General features: G+C 56.3%; 4 protein-coding genes across 4 annotated transcripts; 2 read left to right on the forward strand and 2 right to left on the reverse strand.

Moving 5' to 3' along the window:
* Positions 1-291: 291 nt before the first annotated feature.
* Positions 292-5,593, forward strand: CMQ_695 (ABC bile acid transporter; the record flags this gene model as incomplete). The annotated part of the gene is made up of 2 exons (XM_014317774.1): positions 292-359; positions 421-5,593. The coding sequence occupies 2 exons, from the start codon at positions 292-294 to the stop codon at positions 5,591-5,593; spliced, it is 5,241 nt and encodes a 1,746-aa protein (XP_014173249.1).
* Positions 5,594-6,206: 613 nt separating this feature from the next.
* On the reverse strand, positions 6,207-9,212 carry CMQ_1266 (uncharacterized protein; the record flags this gene model as incomplete). The annotated part of the gene is made up of 2 exons (XM_014318345.1): positions 6,207-8,203; positions 8,285-9,212. The coding sequence occupies 2 exons, from the start codon at positions 9,210-9,212 to the stop codon at positions 6,207-6,209; spliced, it is 2,925 nt and encodes a 974-aa protein (XP_014173820.1).
* A 2,516-nt stretch (positions 9,213-11,728) lies between these two features.
* Positions 11,729-14,088, reverse strand: CMQ_1385 (bromodomain protein; the record flags this gene model as incomplete). Its single annotated transcript, XM_014318464.1, has 5 exons — positions 11,729-12,156; positions 12,216-12,807; positions 12,877-13,141; positions 13,199-13,915; positions 13,976-14,088. 5 exons carry the CDS (start codon positions 14,086-14,088, stop codon positions 11,729-11,731), a joined length of 2,115 nt encoding a protein of 704 aa, XP_014173939.1.
* Positions 14,089-15,355: 1,267 nt separating this feature from the next.
* Positions 15,356-19,332, forward strand: CMQ_523 (oxidoreductin; the record flags this gene model as incomplete). Its single annotated transcript, XM_014317602.1, has 5 exons — positions 15,356-15,486; positions 15,541-15,685; positions 15,746-15,804; positions 17,519-19,168; positions 19,224-19,332. 5 exons carry the CDS (start codon positions 15,356-15,358, stop codon positions 19,330-19,332), a joined length of 2,094 nt encoding a protein of 697 aa, XP_014173077.1.
* Between the last annotated feature and the right edge of the window lie 272 nt (positions 19,333-19,604).

A 19,604-nucleotide genomic window follows, 5' to 3' on the forward strand; every position in this document is an offset into this window, starting at 1 on the left:
CCGCCTGCAGAGGCTGACTAGTATTATAGGACAGACTGAGCTATAGGTGGGCCTAGTGACCGCTTTACCGCTTATACTCTCGTCTTTTTCTCGGCCTGCTGCTCTTTTTTGGATATTTCTCTCTTCTCTACTGCCAAAGGCTCTGCGGCCACCAGCCTTTTTTTCCCGCACCCATTCCGTCTGCCCCATCCCTCTATCTTCCTTGCCGGCTTATGGGGTTCCCTCCGGCTGGCCGCTTTTCCTTTATCCTTCATCGCTTCAACGAATCGTCCGCTGCTGCGTGGGATCAGCATGGGACAGCCGTCCTGTTCGTGGCCAATATGGCGCGTTGACGATTTCACCGTCTGCTTCCAGAGAGAGTAAGTCCGGTCCTGCGCCTTCTCACTGCTGTTTGCCCTTACTGACACTGCTGTGCTCAAGCTATCTCAAGACCCTTTTTCCCGCCATCATCATCTCCATCTCTTTTCTCATTGTCCTCTCACAGACGCTTCTGCGTGCGGTCAAGTTAAAACGGACGACGAACTACCGGGCGCTTCGAACCGATCTTGACCACACCGCATTGCCTCAGGCAGACTCAATTGACAGTGAGGACGACACCGTTGCTGCTGTGGCAAGTCGCTCGGCAGACGATGCCGATGCCGATGACGATGACGATGACGACGGCCTTTCCATCAACACTGGCCGCAACACGCTCGTCCGCACAATCACAAAGGGCTCGATCGTCCAGGCCGACACACCGGTCGGCCAGACTCTGTCTATCGTCGTCGAGGATCTTGCCATTGCCGGCCTTGTCGCCGTGAATGCCATCGCTCTCGCTACAGGTGCCTATGGTGGCAGTCGTTACGGCGCCCCCGAGAAGGGCAAAGGCTCCATTGCGGCCGTGGTTGGACTGCTTCTCTGGGTATATGCTTTTGTTCTGGTCACGCTTCGTCTGGTGTTGGTCAAGACGCAATGGCGCATTTCGCATCTCTGGAACCATACTGCCATTATCTATTTCCTGCAATGGCTCATGGATTCCGTCATCTGCCGCTCTGTGATCATTCACCCGACATCCCGCACTGTTGAGGTGCTCGTCATTGTCGAGTTTGCCCTGACATCACTCCTCTTCTTTATGGCTATCACCACGCGGAAGGGCAACAAAACGGTGCTTCTTGAGTGGGAGGATGGCGTGCCGCCGTCGCGGGAGAGCCTTGCCTCTTTGTTCTCGCATTACACATTCTCGTGGGTTGACAGTATCGTCTGGGACGGCTACCGAGAACCGTTGGAGATGAGCCGAGTCTGGAATTTAGACCCCAAGGACAAAGCAGCTGCCGTGCTCTCACACTACCGCCGGATGCAGAAGCGGGCGTCGTTAGCCGCCCATCTGCTCTTTTTTTTCAAGGGAAGTTTGGCCGTCCAGGCCGGATGGGCCATTATCTCCGGTATTTTCACCTTTGCGCCAACTATGTTGCTGAAGGCTATTCTCGAGTACGTCGAGGATTCCAAGGGCGCACCCATCAATGTTCTGTGGCTCTATGTTTTCCTCCTGCCCATCACCGATCTGGTGCGTGCCGTTGGTGACAACCGCGCGCTCTGGGTAGGCCGCAAGATTTGCATCAACATCCGCGCCATCCTCGTGGGAGAGATTTATGCCAAAGCTCTTCGTCGCAAAGCTGCTACCGGCAAAGACTCCGTTCTGGGCGGCAGCGAGACCAAGGATGCAACACACGCCAAAGATAAGAGCTGGATAGCGTCCATCCGGGGCAAGCTGGGCCTTTCGGCTAAGAAGAAGGGCGCTGCGGATTCGGCAAATGGAGCCAGCAAGAAGGCCGGCAGCAGTGCGGACGCATCTGCCCAAGATGAGCAGGCTAATATCGGCACCATCATCAACCTGATGTCTGTCGACAGCTTCAAGGTCTCGGAGGTCACGGCATATCTGCACTATCTCGTGGCTTCTGCGCCCACCCAGCTTCTCGTTTCCGTCTATCTTCTCTACCGTGTCATGGGCCTGAGTGCGATCCCCGGCTTCATTGTCATGGCCGCCCTTCTGCCCATCAACATTGCGTTTGCCAAGGCTTTTACCACGACCCAGAAGAAGATCATGGCTGCTACCGACAAGCGAATCCAGACCACGAACGAGGTGTTGCAGAACATCCGCATTGTCAAATACTTTGCCTGGGAGCTTCGTTTCGGCAAGATCGTCGACGAAAAGCGTCGCATCGAGCTGCGAGCCCTGCGCAAGCGCTACACCATCTGGGCATGTGCCGTTGCCATTTGGAATACTGTGCCCATCCTGATTACCTTCTTCTGCTTCCTCGTCTACACGGTGATCGAAAAGAAGCCGCTGTACCCATCGGTCGCGTTCACGGCCATCTCGCTGTTCATGCTGCTCCGGTATCCGCTCGACCAGCTCGGAGACATGATCGCCCACGTCCAGGAGTCCCGAGTGTCGATCGATCGTATTGAAGAGTTCCTGTCCGAGGAAGAGACAGAGAAGTTCATCCAGCTTGGCGAGGAGAACATTGACGAATCCACCGGCGAGCGCGTCATCGGCTTCCGAAACAACGCCAGCTTTATCTGGGGCGGCAGGGATGTCGTGGCCAGCGACGGCACGACGGCGTTCCGGCTGATGGATCTGAACGTGGACTTTGCAATTGGCAAGCTGAACGTGATCACGGGACCGACGGGATCGGGCAAGACATCTCTCCTGATGGCTCTGCTTGGCGAGATGACGCTGACCCACGGCCGGGTCTACCTCCCTGGTGGGCGCAGCCGCGAGGATATCCGACCCGATCCAGAGACGGGGCTCGCGGAGTCGTGTGCTTATGTTGCGCAGCAGGCTTGGCTGGTCAACGGGACGATCCGGGAGAACATTCTGTTTTCGTCCGCGTTTGACGAGCAGCGTTACCGTGACGTTATCGTGGCCTGTGCTCTGGAGCACGATATCGACGAGACCCTGGACAACGGTGACGAGACGCTCGTGGGCGAGAAGGGCATCACGCTGTCGGGCGGCCAGAAGCAGCGCATCTCGCTTGCCCGTGCGCTCTACTCGAACTCGCGTCATCTGCTCCTGGACGACTGTCTCAGCGCGGTCGACTCGCACACGGCTAAATGGATCTTCAGCAACTGCATCCGGGGCCCGCTGATGCGCGGCCGTACCTGCATCCTGGTTACGCACAACGTCTCGCTCTGTGTGCCACACTCGGAGTACTCGGTCATCATGAACAATGGCCGCATTGCTGACCACGGCCCGACCCAGGGCCTCATTGACGCCGGAAAATACGGCGATGAGGTGCAGCAGAAGTCGCTTCCCGGCTCGGCCACCATCTCACGGATCCCGTCGCGTGTCCCCTCCAGCGTCGGCGACGAGGCGGAGAATGAGACGAACGGAACACTTGTGGACGACGGCGGAGCGGCTGACCCGTCGCTGCCTAGCACGACTACTAACAGGACGAAGCGGGCTAAGCAGGCGGCGACGCGTCAGGACTCGACCGAAGAGACAAAGTCTACCGGAGCTGTCAAGTGGTCTGTCATGAAGCTATATCTCTCGTCCATGGGCTCCTGGTGGTTTTGGCTTGTGGCCGTGCTCGTCTTTTCCACGCAGCAGTTCAGTCTGGTGGCATCCAACCTGTGGATCAAGCAGTGGGCGAACCAGTACACGGAGGAATCGGCTGACGCTGCGGCAACGATCTGGAACTCGACGGTGTCCGTGGCCACCGGCCTTGGAAGGCAGCCTTCAATATACGCTCGGTCTATGGTGCAGCATGTGATGTCGCCCGACACGTCATCGTATCTCTCTACGGTGTCGCAGACGTGGATGCCCAAGAACTCGACTGTCTTCCAGGCCGATTCTGCACTCGCGGCAGCTATGGACCCCCAGGTCAACGTGCAGTACTATCTGCTGATCCTTGCCATCATCGGCATTGCCGGATCAGTGCTTGCCTTTGTCCGCGATATCTGGATCTTCTTCGGCTCGCTGACGGCATCGTGGAAGCTGCACGACCAGCTGATGCACTACGTGGCCTTCTCCAAGTTCAAGTTCTTCGACGTCACGCCGCTCGGCCAGATGATGAACCGGTTCAGCAAAGACCTCGAGGCCGTCGACCAGGAGGTGGCGCCTGTGGCGATCACCGTGATGACGTGTGCGCTCGGCATCGTCATTACGATTGTGCTCATCGCCATGATCACGCCTGGCTTCCTGGTTGCCGCCCTGTTCATCACGGTGCTGTACGTGCTTCTGGGCAAGTTCTATCTGGCCTCGTCACGTGACCTGAAGCGTCTTGAGTCGGTGCAGCGCAGCCCGCTCTTCCAGCAATTTGGCGAGACGCTGTCGGGCGTGACGACCATCCGGGCGTACGGTGACGAGCGGCGATTCGTGCGTGACAACCTGGCACGCATCAACGCGCAGCTCCGGCCGTTCATCTATCTCTGGGCGGCTAACCGCTGGCTCTCGCTGCGGACGGATCTGCTGGGCAACATGGTCTCCTTCTTTGCCGGTGTGTTTGTGATTCTGAGCCTAGGCCTGATCGACGCCGGGTCAGCGGGCATCTCGCTGAGCTATGCGATCGGGTTCGCGGAGAACATCCTGTGGCTGGTGCGGCTGTATGCGATGAACGAGCAAAACATGAACTCGGTTGAGCGCATCAAGGAGTACCTCGAGGTCGAACAGGAGGCGCCTGCTGTCGTGGAAGACTGCCGGCCACCGGCCAACTGGCCGAGCCAGGGTGCAGTCGAATTTGTGGACTATACGACGCGCTATCGGGAAGACCTCGACCCGGTTCTGCGGCATCTGACCTTCCGCATCGCCCCGCACGAGAAGGTCGGCATTGTCGGCCGCACTGGTGCTGGCAAGAGCTCGCTGGCTCTGGCGCTGTTCCGCGCGCTCGAGGCAGAGACTGGCAAGGTGCTCATCGACGGGCTCGATATTGGCCAGATGGGGCTCCGGGATCTTCGCGAGGCCATTACTATTGTGCCGCAGGAACCGACGCTGTTCATGGGCACGATTCGCAGCAACCTGGATCCGTTTGACAACTATAGCGACGAGGATATTTTTGCGGCCCTTCGCCGTGTGCATCTGATCGGGCCAGACGAGCGGATTCCCGGCGAGCCGCTCGGAGAAGCGACTGCCGCAGCAGAAGGCAGCAGCAGTAGCAGCGAAGCAGACGTTCCGACGCCAACATCGCCAACAAACAAGAACGTCTTCCTCGACCTGTCGACAAGCGTGGCCGAGTCGGGCTCGAACCTGTCCCAGGGACAGCGCCAGCTCCTGTGTCTTGCACGGGCGATGCTGAAGAACCCCAACGTGCTGCTAATGGACGAGGCCACGGCATCGATCGACTATGCAACAGACGCCAAGATCCAGGACACCATCCGCGAGCTGACATCGACCATCATCACAATTGCCCATCGGCTGCAGACGATTGCCGACTACGACAAGGTCCTGGTGTTGGACCGCGGCTCGCTCGTCGAGTATGACCACCCGTGGAAGCTGATGAGCAAAGAGGACGGTGTCTTCCGGTCGATGTGTGACATGAGCGGTGACTACGAGACGCTGGCCAAGATTGCCAAGAAGGCCTTTGAAACGAAGACGCTGATCGACGTGGAGCAGCAGTAGAAGGAGAAGGTAAAGAAAGAAGGACAGGAGTAGAGAGAAACAAGGGAACAGTTGGATATATAAAAGGGGAGACAGCCGTAATACCTGTATATCTCATGTCGTTGATTGGTCCCGGATCAAGCCTTCGAAGGCTCGGGCCTGCATTTACCGCAGTTCAGTTATGTCTTGGCGTTTTAGCGTGTGGGCTGAATAGAAATATAAATCGTGCCGTCACGTGGCCTCGACCTCCGTCAACTCCGTCCATGTCGACTAATACGGGGCAGCAGTCTGCCATCGCCATCATCCAGTAGGACATCATCTGCCGCGCTTACTGACGGCTCGGGCCCTGTCCTGACGGAGAATAGGCCGTCTGCATCTCTCAGTGGTAATTTGCTACCGAGACTGTTCGAAAACCAAGAAAGAAAAACAAACTAGATAGATAGATAGGGGGCAGAGGAGAAAAGAATGGAAGAAATGAACGAACAGATCCAACAAGCACGCCTGGTAGCCAGGCCGTGTATATGATGGCCCCCTTCGAAAACTCGTTTTTTTGGTTGTTTTCATTGTCTGAACCGCCCATTGACCAGCGCTCCCAATCTGCTCCAAGCCACTCCTCCAAGCGACAGTCATTAATTCATGCAGCTTCTTCGACCGAAGCCGTCTTTTCTGCCTCGCCTGCAATTTCGTCAGTTTCAGCAGCAGCCTCCACTTTGGGCTCAGCCTTGGCCAGCGTCTCGCCTACAGCCTCGGGGACTGCTGACGCCACCTCCTCGCTCTCTTGTTCGACCGTCTCTTCAGTCTTCTCTTCAGTCTTCTCTTCCGTCTTCTCTTCGGTGTCCAGCTTTGTCTCCTCAACCACATTCGCCTCTTCTGTCGCTTCGACCTTTGCTTCTGCCGCCTCTTCCTTCGACTCTTCATTGGGCTCTTCTGTTGGCTCCGCCTTCGACTCCTCAACCTTCGCAGGCGCCTCAACGGCAGGGACGTCACCATCCTTTACACTAAGCACATCCGCTTCGGGATCGATGCTGAACAGCGTGAATGTCGTCGAGAAGCTTAGCGTTACGGGTACAGAAGCAGCCGCAGCCGTGGTCGCACCGGTCGCTGCCACCACTGCAGCAGGACTGGCGCTCGACCGTGGTGCACGTCTCTGGGGACCGCGGGCACGACCCTTGCGGGCATCCAGAAGCGGTGCTTTCACGGCTTCTGCAGCGACCTCCTCTGCCGGGGCAGCTGCGTCCTCCTTCTTCGGCGCCTGCGGTCCGATCTTGAGCTTCTTGTTCAGATCTGACATGAAGCTCGCTTGCAGTTGTGCGATCTTGCCACCGGCAGGCCGAGCCGGAACAGGCGGCTTAGGCTTGGCTGCCAGTTCTGGTCCCTTGTCTGTGGCGGGACGCTGCGCCGGCTTCACAGGACGAACTGGAATCAAAGGTTTGGCTTTCTCTGAAACGGTGGGTTTTGTGTGGCCGGCCTCTTCTACCGTTGCCGCCATCGGCTTCGGCCGAATGGGAACAAGCGGTAGAGCCTTCTCCGGGTCCGTTAGTTTCCTCGTGGGTCTCCGCGGAACGAACGGCTTCGTCGCTTCGACCGGGGACGCATCGTCGTCCTCAGGACGAGACACAGTGGTCTCGAGCTGCAAGCTCTCGGGAGCATCTTCCCAGACATCACGGCTGGGAAACCGCTGTCCCATAGCCGGACGCCGGAGGTTGCTGCTGCTGCTGGCAGCAGAGGTAGGTGAGCTAGTACCAGCCATGACTCCCTTGGTTAGATGCGACTGCTGAGACCACGTGCTTGGCGGTTGGGGTTTCCGGTTTTCGATAAACGAGTTTGCCCCTTGTAACTCGTTTTCGGCAAGCTCCTCCTGACGTCTTGCGAATGCTTGTGCTGCAGTCTCTCCGTCACGGGCCGAAATATTTGATGCCGAGACTGTCTCGGCTAAAACATCCGGTGTTGAGACTTCGGCGGTGTACAGGGCGCTACTCGGGGCGTCTTCCCAAATATCCCGACTAGGGAACCGACCTGTGCCCTCCTCGCCGTTGGCTGACTTTGACGAGATCGAGCGGGGCTTCTCAACCTTCTCGTCGTCTTTCGGAAACAGCGGCTCGTATTCTTCCTCCGCTGTGACTTCTGTCTCCTCCGGAATATGCGAGCTCTTGTAGATGCTCGAGGGACGACTGTTCGGGCGACTGTTCGGACGACTGTTCGAGCGACTAGCTACCCGACTACTTGAACGGCTGCTCGAACCCTCGTAGCTCAAACGACGCTCATAAGCAGGCTCGACGGCAGGCTCGTGGTTGTAGGCGGACGGGTCCTTAGCGACCTCGTCAGGAGCTAAAATGGGTGCTTCGTCTTGAGGTTCTCCGTCGACAATGTAGTCTTCAGTAAACATCACACTCTTACGCCGGGTTGAATCGTCGACGTGAATGGTGGTGGGTTGATCTTCGACCGCCTGGGAAACGGAGATTCCAGGAGTTGCAGAAACAGCCAACTTCGGCACGGTTGCTGTGACAGACGACTGGCTGCCAAAGCTGCTGGATTTGCCCTTGGGTGCCACCGATGCGGGGCGTGAAATCGACTCCTCAATGGCTTGCCAGCCCACCTGTTCGCTAGGGGTGCCGTTTGAGTCATGGGCGCCTGTGGGACTTGGGTTAGTGGCGGATACAAGCCTGAAACGAGATTATGCAGTTCCGGTCCACCTCCTTCTCGTCCACTTACCAACGCCATTGCCATGGCTGGCCGTTTCGTACACAATCTTGTTGAGCTCATCACTCGACTTGGAAAAGTCCTTTGCGCGGTCCGAGTGGTGGGGTGTGCGCTCGAGCCGAGCCAGCTCGGGGTGCTTGCTGTAGTAGTCCTTCTCCAACTTGTCGGACGGGAGGACGCCGTGGCCATGCAGGCCGTAGCTGCCAGGAGGCAGGTCGACAAAGTTGCGAGAGCTGCGCTTGGACTGACTCTTCTTGGCCAGGAGCTCGCCCGTCTCGTCGGCCAGAGCCGGAGAGGGAGCCTGGACGTCGCCGGCATTGGGGTACATTGGAACCTGGAGGCCAATCTCAGGAATGCCGTGTTCGTCCTCCTCGATGGCGTCATCCGAGGGAAACTCTTGACTGGCGGTGCTTGCCTTCTTCTTCGTCGGCTGGGGCGTGGCATCGTCGCCATTGGCAAGCCCAATTCCGAAGGAGGCTGCTTTCTCACTGTTGGTGTGCGTTACTGTGGCCACGCGCGCTTTAGCGCTCGAAGCCGGGAGTGACGGCTTCGGTGCATGCAGCTTAATGTCGTCCCCGACAGTCCTGGTGTGTTCAGGAGAAGATGCATGAATGCTGCCCGCCTGTGATTTGGAGGTGCTCAACTCCTCCACAGCGGCGTATTCTAGACCTTCCTGGCCGAGCGAAGGGAGCTCGACGGAGTTGCCATGGTCCACGGAATCGGACAGCTTTGAGGAGCCATTGTTGTGGAGGAGCAGAGTGCCACCGGGGCTCTTTGACAACGTCTCGCTAAGCGGAGACGGGGCGAACCGGTCTTTACTTGGTGACAGAGAGCGCTCGATGGCTCGGTGGATAGGGCGTGGCGGCACCTTTGGGGTGTCCGCTGATCTTTCTGGGCGCGGAGGCACGGCAGGTATTTGCTGGGTGGCTGTGGCAGACATTTTGCAGATATTATGAAGAGGAGGACATGTGGTTGAGTTCGAGGAGTTGAGGGAGTTGCGAGGAGCTGCCTAATAGAGTCAGACTGAGAATTCTGGGCGAAGCCGATATAAGACTCGACAGAAGGGAGAGCGGATAAGATGGACACCAATGGCAATGATTGTTGGTGGTGCGGTGGAGTTTGACCGGTGTAAGACCCAAATAGAAAAAGAAGAAGACACAGGTGTTATAGTATTATAGCAGATGAAGGACAGAAAGATAAAGCGAAACACCATAGAACACAGGCCGGCGCTATTTGCACAAGCAACAGTGGGGGTGATTATTAGAGGGTGAAGGAGAATTGAGAGGCAACAAGAAATGAGCGATGCATCGTCTTGGGCTCAAACAGGTGAGTGCCTAAGAGATAATGGGAGAGTTTAGGGGCGGTGAAGGACACGAAGCTGGTGGTTTCTGATAAGGAAGGACGTGCTAGGGAGAGACGACGACAGAACGCAGAGGTAGGGTGAGGCTCTTGGTATTGCTTCTGCTGACGCAACGGCCCCGCCAGTATTGACAGATGCAATGCCAACAGTATGCATTGCCAACGCTTGGGCTACAAGCTGCATATTCTGCTCCCAAGTGTACAAGGTTGCATGGAAGAAGAGAGCCGTGAGCAAGCGAAAAGGCCAACCAAGAAGAATCTGGAGTCAAAAAGCGACGACCGATAAGGTGCAGGGGAGGTTGAAAGATGGATTGGCATATTGAGTAGAGGGTAGTGCAGAAAAGAGGTGTCTGCCAAATCATGATCACGGCAAATGCGATGCGTCATGGGCTGGCAAGAACGTAGGGCTTACCTGAAGCTTTGACAAGAAAGCAGTCGGTGCTAGTTGTGTGGTAGGACGTCGGGTCAGTCAATTGAACTTATCGGCGGGTGGAAGTAGGAAAAGAAAAAGGCTAGAAGATTGGAAGACTGATGATGAGGCCAAGTGAGCAAACGAAGAAGAAAGGAAGCAGCTCAATGAAGTATGTAGAGACGAAGGCAGGAGGCAACGAGGAACAGTAACGATACAAAGCGAGACACTGTGCGTCTTACAGCAGAGGATGGTGGGGCACGACCCAACAGGCAAGACAGGCCACTCACAACAAGGATAAAAGGGCACCAGGCGCACCACCTGGCAAATACCTCACTAGCCCTTGGCTGGGTATTCAGGTACCCAGTTGTAAAGATACGGAGTAGTACGCTTTGAGAGCAGTGGCAGAGGCGGTGCTAGCAGTAGCCAGGAGTAGCAGTACCCCAACTCCTCCGCTCTGCTCGTACAAAGAGTGGGTCTAAAAGGGCGATGGGCAGCCGTGCGAGATCCATTGCAGCACCGTCCCGCAGCAAGCTTCGTTTTGGATCACGAACCGGACTCTAAAATTTGCTGACCGTCTTTTCGTCACACCGGCAAGCCCGAGGCACAGTTGCCGTGTGCCGGATGGACAGAGCAGACTGGGCAGCAGACTGAGCAGTTTGGACAGAAGCACCGGGTGCCGGGAGGTATGCAAGCGGCAAGGCAGCTCGACCTTGACAGATCGCTCCAGCTCAAAGAACCGGGAGCATATGATGAACTTGCTAGGCTTGGTTGTTCTTCTATGTACGACTAATACCGCCTCCACTGCCCGCCTGAGGCGCAGCGGGTCTTCGCTCCACCTTGTGACCTGCAAAAAAAGCAGCGTTTCGCGGTCGGTGGGATTCCAGAAGCTGTCGCTCGGTTCGATTTTTGGACGATGCCTGCATGTTTGCAAGAATCTGACCCAGGCCGGTACGCGGCCTGCTGTCATTTCTACACGTACACGCAGTGCTCAGGCACGCATTCTTCTTGGCACCGGTTCTGGCCTCTTCACTGTGCCGATCAGCTTCTCGTTTTTCCTCTGCCATTGATGCGAATAGGATTCCCCCCAATAAGCGGGGCTCTAAAATAGTGCCGTCCTTTCTGATCGCCAACAAAGGAGCTGAGATATGCAGGCGCCACCAATGGTTCACTGCAACCGACTCAGAGCTGCGTACTGCCGTGAGCCGGGAGACGGACAGGGACAGTCAAGGCACGGCGGTAGTGCCGGATTGCATGGTTCAAAATCTACACACGTCTCGTCTTCTCCGTGTCGTACGTGTCCTATTTCTATTCTTTCTCCAGTGACTAGATCGGTCATTTTTCGTTATTACGCTGAAGACCTTGGCAGTGGAAATCCCATTGCCTTGACAGAATTTGCAATCCCCACATGCTCGTCATCACGGCGATCTTATGACGTCTGGACGGCGACCAATATGCAACGAAGAAAAAATAAAGAAAAATATGCAAGCGTGCAAGCATGCATGACGAGACATAACGCCATGCCCTTGAGGAAACCCTATCCTGCCCAGTCGTTCGCCCCCTTCCCAAAAATATCCCGAAAGAAAAGGGAAAGGACGTGAAATAGAAAACGAAAGATACCAGAAATAAGAAAAGAAAGACCAAAATATAGAAGGCCGCGAAACGCGGAGAGACGTCCAAATCATTTCTCAATACCGCATGAGATTGGCAAAAATCGTAATCTTCTCCAGCTCGGCCTCGGCGCCACTCTGCGGCTCTTGGTCCTTGGGCAGCCCCGCGATCACCTGCACCTGGATGACGTTGACGCCGGGGTGCAGGTTGACCTCGTATAGCTTGCCGCCCGCCTCTGCCGGATCTGCTGGGGCCGTAGCCAGGGGCGCAGACTGGCCCAAAGTCGCACCGTTCGCAATCACAAACAGCTTGAAAGGCCGCTGTTGCTGCTGCACCGACGGCGCCAGGCTGACGATCAGCTGATGGCGCCATTGGCCCTGGGGAATGTTCAGCGTCACAGACCGCTGCGTCAGCTTGGGGTGTGGCGGCAGCTTCAGCTCGAACAGCCGGTCACCCGTGTTGATCGTAGGGTGTGTCCGCATGGCCAAGTTGGTGATCAGGGGTTCTGTCACGCGTCTGTCAACAAAACACGTATCTCGTGACAAACAGAAAGAATAAACGTACCTCGGCCTGGCTCGCGGAACTTGGACTCATGAGCAGGTCGTACAACGGCCGCAGGCGTCGGAGCTGGGGCCGGAACCGGAGCTGGAACCGGAGCTGGAACCGGAGCTGGAACCGGAGCTGGAACCGGAGCCGGAACCGGAGCCGGAACTGGAGCCGTGCTTCCGTTTGTCTGAGGCGTGCCGGGAGCGTCAGTTGTCTGCACGTTCTGAACTGCTGCTGGCGCGGCTGCTCCGTTCGGCAGGGTTGCTGCTACAGGCACCCCGTTGGGACGCTGCTGCGGCGCAGGCGACGCGCGTGCTGAGGTCTCCTGTTTCGTGCTGGCCACGACAGACGGACTCGGAGAGACGCCGGGTGTGCTTCTCGTCCTTTCCAGCGCCGGGTGTGAGGCTAGAGTGGTCGGCGCTCCTCCGCCCACCAACTTCGGGCCCGGCGATTCGGTGGAGCCGCCGCGGGCATTGGCAACGTGGATCGTGATCTTCTTCGATGCTGGCGCCGGCGTCTCTTGGCCTTGGGTCATCTTGATCTTAATCTTTGTCTGTGGCGGATCGGAAACCACCTCTTTGGCCTTTTTGATCTCGCCCCGGAACATGATCTGCAGAGCATCGCGCAAAAGTCAGCGACCGAATTTCCCACCCGTAGAAACGTTGACATGGAATCCTACCTCTAGCTCCTTGGCCATGTTGGCGATCGGGCTCTTGTCCTCGTTGTAAAAGTATGCATTCTCCCACAGCAGGCTGGCTTTTTCCTCAAACGAGGCCCAGTTCTTGAAGTCGCTGACCCCCGACCGGTCCGATCGGCTACGGATGCCCTTCACGAGCTTCTGCAGCTTCTTCAACGACAGCGGATCCTTGATCAGCTGGAAATAGTCCTTTAGCGAGCGGGGTGGCAGGTTTAGGAAGGGTTCAAAATAGGCATAGCTGTCGTCGCTGTCATGTTGTTAGCACACGAAACAGGGACTGCAGGGGTTGTGTATCGTAGCTCACTCCTCGTCTGTACGTCGAATCGCCTCCTCGACAATCTTCTCCTGCGCCTGCTGGAAGGTGAGGCCCTTGTACGGCACACCGGCATATTCGTGGTCTGGCTTCGCACTGACGCTGGTTGCCCGCTCTGTTGTCGATTTGCGCCGTCCACGCAGTGATGCCTCTCGCGAAGCCGTTGAGGAATTTGGTCGGCGCGATGCTGGCCTGGCATCGTCGTCCTCGTCGCCGTCTGCCTCGTCTTCCTCTCCCTCTTCCTCAGACTCGTGGGCATCTGCCTCTTCCGCTTCCGAGTCGGCCCCTGCGCCGACATCACCGTCTTCCTCAGCCACTTCTGCCTCCGGTCCGTCATCTGCTGCCTCCTCCTCCGCATCGTCCTCTGCCGGTGACTCCTCCGGAAGATCGACCGGGATGGGGGTGGGAAGCGCGGAATATCCGTGAATCAGCTTGTAGGCCGGGTTGTGCTTCACCATGAAGTTGCTCGTGGCCTTCCGAATCCGCTCGGCGTCGTCGTATGTATGTGATGACCGTGGGTAAAAGTCCTTTGCGTTTTGCACCATGCGCTTCACATACGATTCTAGCTCGGCCAGGTTGGCAAAGTCGCCATTGCGCAGCTTCGTCTCAATCGTGCCAAGCGAGATGGGCATCCGGATGGCCTGATAGTATTCCTTGTTGCTTTCTTTTGGGAGCAGCTCCTCAAAGTACTTGGCCACGCGACGGCCGCTGCAATTGCACATTAGGCGCCGCAAAGACTGCCTGCATTGCTGGCCGTGGACGACTCACCTCTTGTCCCCCGTTCGCCGTATTTGCTCGAGAAAGGCGAGGCCAACCTCTGTCGTCGACGCTGCCGTTTCGCCATTGCGACGCTCCTCCTGTGGCTTGTTTGTGTCAGCCATTCAATTGCACTCTATCGTGTATGTGGTCACAGCAGTTGGAATATGCAAAAATGCTCGACGTCTCCAAAACCTGGGCGGTTCTGCGTTGTGCGCGCGCTGGAGGACGGAGCCGCCATATCGAGCTATTCAGAGCTGCCCAAAGCTTGCGCCGCAGTCTGCTCATCGCCCCTCTGTCGCCTGGCAAATAAACGAGCACCGCCGACAGTCGCATTCTCCATCCCGAACCCGCCGAAAAAAAAAAGGAGCTTGCGCCGCGCGCGCCAAAAATCATGGAAATCGCTGTTATCGCATCGCACGATACGCAGAGTCCAAGAAACTTACTACAGTGATTTTTTGCCGCTTGGAGGCGCGATCGTCCCCCTCAGCTCCAGTCGACTTGCGCTTCGATTCCATGGCTCGATGCACCAGGCTGGCGCAACCTTGAAGCACCAGGACAAAGTACAAGGTTCAAATATATGGTTCCAACTTCCCAGGCAATTGCCCAAAATGAGGCTCGCAGGCGGCTGTGTCTATTAGACCAGGCGGGACGTAATGCGATGGAGGATTTGGTGCTTAGGGAACCTGCAAAGGACGCGTTTTTTGCAGGGAATTTCCTGTTCTCTGACAGTCAGCAGAAACTGGAGCTTGTTCGGTGGTCCGTGCGGGTCTTCACTGAGTGCTAGAGGCAAACTGAGAAGTGCCCAGGCATCAAAATGTCCCTTTATGAGACACGCCACTGTCGCCACAAGTTCAGGACGTGCCTCGTCTGAGAGATCTGAGCGGAACCCGTGATCGACTGTTTTGATGACAGGACTGGACTGACGCGCACAATGTTCCCTTCTCGTGAATAAAAAGCACGTGACCCCAGTTAGCGATGTCACAGCTTGTCTAGCGCCCCCGCGTAGGCCTTGCTGGCCCGAGCGTCTCGTTTGTTTACTCTTAGGTGCTCCGAAACACGCAGCCTAGGAAACTAACTTCACGATTAAAGGATTTTGCCCCTCAGTTCTTAATGGTCCTCCCTTTTTTCCTCGCTTCCACTTGTTCACTCACTAGGCCTCTTCCCGAACCGCCCTTTCTGCTTCGAGCAGCTTTTCTTGGTGCGTCACTAGAGCCTGTCCGTCTCCCCTTTTCCTCCTTCAGGGGCCCGTCAATCGTCTTGGTCGTTCTCTGCATCGTCTGCATCCTACATCAACTAACGCGCTTCCCAGCCAAGCTCCTTTCTCACCACGTTTCCCTCGGCACTGCGAAACACTCCCTGCAGCACAAAACAGTGCGCCCCTGTACAAAGATGTCGACGCTTCAGGAAATGCGGCAGCTGGGCATCGACCCCTCACGTCGGAACGCACGGGCGCGCCCTCTGGCCGATGACGAACGAAAGGCTCTCGAGCCGTTCTTGGACAATATACATTACTCGCAGAGGTCTGCTTGCTTGCCCTGTCGCCACCCAGCTCTGTACTGACTTGGGGACCGTAGATACTCCGATGATGAATACGAATACCGACACGTGCTGCTACCGAAGCAGATGCTCAAGCTCATTCCGGACCAGTATCTCGACCAGAGCAAAAAGACCCTGAAGCTATTGTGGGAAGACGAGTGGCGGTCCATGGGGATTACACAGGTACTTGCTTGCGCTGAGCTGCGTGCATGCTACGATACCGTCTGCTGACATCCCGGCTAGAGCCTCGGCTGGGAACACTACGAAGTCCACGAGCCTGAGCCACACATTCTACTTTTCAAGTGAGTCTTGTCGCCCGCGCATGGTGGCGTTGCAGGCGAAGGAAGCGTGGAACGGAATGCTAACCGAGAGTGCGCTTACTCTGTTCCAGGCGGCCAATTAACTACCAACCACCTGCAAATTGAGCTACTGCCTTGCAGAGGTAGGCGACAAAAAGCGAATCGCATAGCGATCACGTCCCCGAGCGGCCTTTCCCCCGCGGCGGCCATACTCGACCTTTCTTACTGCCCACTCGGTTGCGTATGGCAGCACCCTATCTCAACAGACTTACGAACGCGGCCGTTGATTCTTAGTTTTTCCTTTGGGGTGGCGCTGGAGACGCAAGGGGATATGTCGAGGGGCACCACAAATGCGCCACCAAGACAGAAGCGCCGGAGCAGACGGGGATGGAAGTGCTGCAAATCGGCACTACTTGACAACAGCGGATGGCAGGAAGCTGGAAAAGGGCTGCTAGAAAGCGAATGGGCTTGCATAGCATTCTGTGGGCGCGCAGCCTTTCTGCAAATGGGTTCTTCCGGTTGGTGTTTCTTGGCTTCAGGGTTTCTCTCGGTGTTACTCGGATTGAAGAGTGCTGGATGGCTGTCGCAGTTGTATGATTATTGGCAGAGCGTGAGAAAAATCGGGCATGCTGATTGAATTTACGAGATTCGACTCGAGAAGAACGCACGGCGCATCCTTGCAGCCTGGTCCACTGTCGTCATTGAATGTGCACCTGACCAATGAATGTAATGAGCCCCATCTCAGCCGTTGTCCCGAGCCAAGCCTGTCAAACCGTCTGGCCTGACGAGGCCACTTTCACCGCATCTTACCAGTTTAAATCGTCGACGCATCTGCTGATTCTCGTGTCCGATCTGGACACATATCCTTAAGCTTTGCCTGCACTCGTCACGCTAAGTAGAAGCGCCTATGTCTTTCGATTTCAAATCTAGAATTGTTTCGAGAACCGTATGAGCTGCTTGGCATTTTAGTGTTCTTTGTCATCAAGTCTTCTGCAACGGTGGCCACATTCTCCGTCGACTACAAAACGTCCAAGTAGATCGTCGGTATTTGAGTGGGGCCCCCTTGCCGCTTTTTTTTGTTTCGCCTTTGGAGAGGTACATAACTTGCATTTACTACAATTATCCTTCAAATCATCATCTCGTTTGTATTATTGGTAGCCGGCTCTAGCAGCACTCTCCCATTCCAGCGCAGACCTCGTTCTCTTCAGGTGAGCATTCAGTGTTCTCATGGTGGCGTTTTGAGCTTGGACGACTGACGAATGTGATGTAACATAGATACAAGTACAGGGGCTTTGGCCAGCCATACATCCAATACCAGTTTCAGACCCAACAATTGAAACCGAGCGCATTTGCGCTGCTCCTGGGCCCTTGTGCCGTATCGTCCAACCTCTTCATCTGTTCTAGATGTGCCAGTTGACATATAAAACGAGCGTCTCCTGAAACCCGCCCGCCTACGTCGCATACCGTCGCTCCTTCAACGGGGAGACAAATCGAAGCAATGAAACCAGCTTCTAAACTTTTCTATCTGAACGTCTTTGCTCTTTGGAGTCCTTTGGGCTTCTGCCAAAACTCGCAAGATGCCTGCGTGGTATGCCACATATCAGACTCATCCTCGCCCCTCATCACACTCATATCCTAGTCTTCGTTGTCTATGCTTTTTTCTCGTTCGATGGCACGTTGTCATCTTGGGGCTGCTCTCCCTTCACGCTACTGGCAGCTCCGCCGCCAGATCTGCACCCTCACAGTACCACTTTGTTGTGTCTAACAAGTCCTACTATCAGATCTCACCGAAAGCCATAGTCTCTGACGCTTGTGCTTCCTACTCCACTCTCGAGAGGCTCAACGAAAGGGTCTTCCCAGCCGTGACCGATCTCACCAAGACAACTGACTTCTTCAGCCACTACCGAGTCAATCTTTTCCACAAAACATGCCCCTTCTGGAACGATGATGACGGCATGTGCGGCAACATTGCCTGTGCCGTGCAGACGCTAGAGAACGAGGAGGACATCCCAAAGATCTGGAGGGCCAGTGAGCTGGGCAAGCTCGAAGGCCCGAAAGCCCAGCACCCGGGAAAGCTGACCCAGAAGCAACTGCCGCAGAATCCACTGCGGGGCGGCTTGGGCGCAAATGTCGGCGAGAGCTGCGTGGTCGAGTACGACGACGAGTGCGACGAGCGCGACTATTGTGTGCACGAGGACGAGAGCGCCGGTTCCAAGGGCGACTACGTGAGCCTGGTGCAGAACCCGGAACGGTTCACAGGTTACGCAGGACAAGGCGCTCAGCAGGTGTGGCAGGCGATCTATCGCGAGAACTGCTTCCAGAAAAGCTCGTTCCCTCACTCGGCACAGCTGGGCTCTGGGCCACCGGCCAAGGGACCAGCAGCTCTGGACTTCCGGACGGTGCTTGAAGCCGCTGGCCGGCAGCATGCATTGGAGCAGCAGCGTCAGCAGATGCCCAGCACGCCGTTTGTAGCGATGACGGGCCTCGAGGTCGAGGACGAGTGCATTGAGAAGCGCGTTTTCTACCGACTCATGTCTGGCATGCACGCATCCATCAGCACGCATCTCTGCTGGGATTTTCTCAACCAGACCACCGGTGAATGGACGCCCAACGTGGAGTGCTACGCCAACCGTCTGCAAAAGTTCCCGGAACGCATCAGCAACCTGTATTTTAACTATGCCGTGGTCACACGGGCGATTGCCAAGCTGGGTCCCCACCTGTCGTCATACACCTTCTGCTCGGGCGAACCGGAACAGGACCAGGCTACACGGGCCAAGGTGCTGGCTGTGACGGACAAGGCAGCCAGCGTGCCGCAGATCTTTGACGAGTCGCTCATGTTCAAGAACGGTGAGGGTCCCTCGCTGAAGGAGGACTTCCGCAACCGGTTCCGCAACGTGAGTCGGCTTATGGACTGTGTGGGCTGTGACAAGTGCCGGCTTTGGGGCAAGGTGCAGACGGCCGGCTATGGCACGGCGCTGAAGGTGTTGTTTGAGTACGATAACGACGGCAAGGTCCCGCCGCTGGAGCGCACCGAGCTTGTGGCCCTGTTCAACACGTACGCGCGGATCAGCAGCTCTCTGAACGCGATCCAGAAGTTCCGCATCATGGCTGCGAATGACGAGACAATTGTGGCAGCTGCCAGCGCTATCGCAGACGAGCCGGTGCAATCGATCTCTGACCGGGTGCGGAAGCCGCACCACGTCATTGTGCCAGAGCGGTCTGATAGCACGGCTGCTGGCGAGGACGAGGAAGTGTATGACGAGTCTCATTACCCCTCTATCGGAGAGTGCATTGGCGAGGAACTAGACAACGTCCTGAAAGCGTTTAAGTTTCTCTTCGAACGGTACATCGCCTTCCCTCAGATGATGTAAGCTGCGCCGTTTTGCCCTTCCCAACTGCGTTCGACGCTAATAAGCGAGTAGGTGGCACATTATCTCGACAGAGCTGCTGCGTCTGTGGCAGTTCTTTATCGGGCTGCCGGTTCGGCCGCGATCATGGGCATTTGAGCGGCCAAGCGTGGACGAATTGTAGATGAGACTATCTTGGCCTCCCGCTGGTTCCAGTTCCCTTACGGTTCTGCATATATTTTCTTAGACCTTGCATGGGACACGGTGTCAAGGTTTGGCACCATTCGCGTTTCGGAGTAAACAGGAGTAGATACAAGGCTGGCATGTATTTTTTTTTGTGCTTTCAGGGTTACACACAGACACACATACTCGAAAGTTCATAGAACAGAAGTTGTTTCTTATTTGCCTCTCAGGAGAGCGTGGCTCACGCCGTGTATTTGCAGCTAGCTTTTAAGT

The sequence above is a fragment of the Grosmannia clavigera genome, assembly GCF_000143105.1.
Source record: "Grosmannia clavigera kw1407 unplaced genomic scaffold GCSC_140, whole genome shotgun sequence".
Classification (NCBI taxonomy): domain Eukaryota; kingdom Fungi; phylum Ascomycota; class Sordariomycetes; order Ophiostomatales; family Ophiostomataceae; genus Leptographium; species Leptographium clavigerum.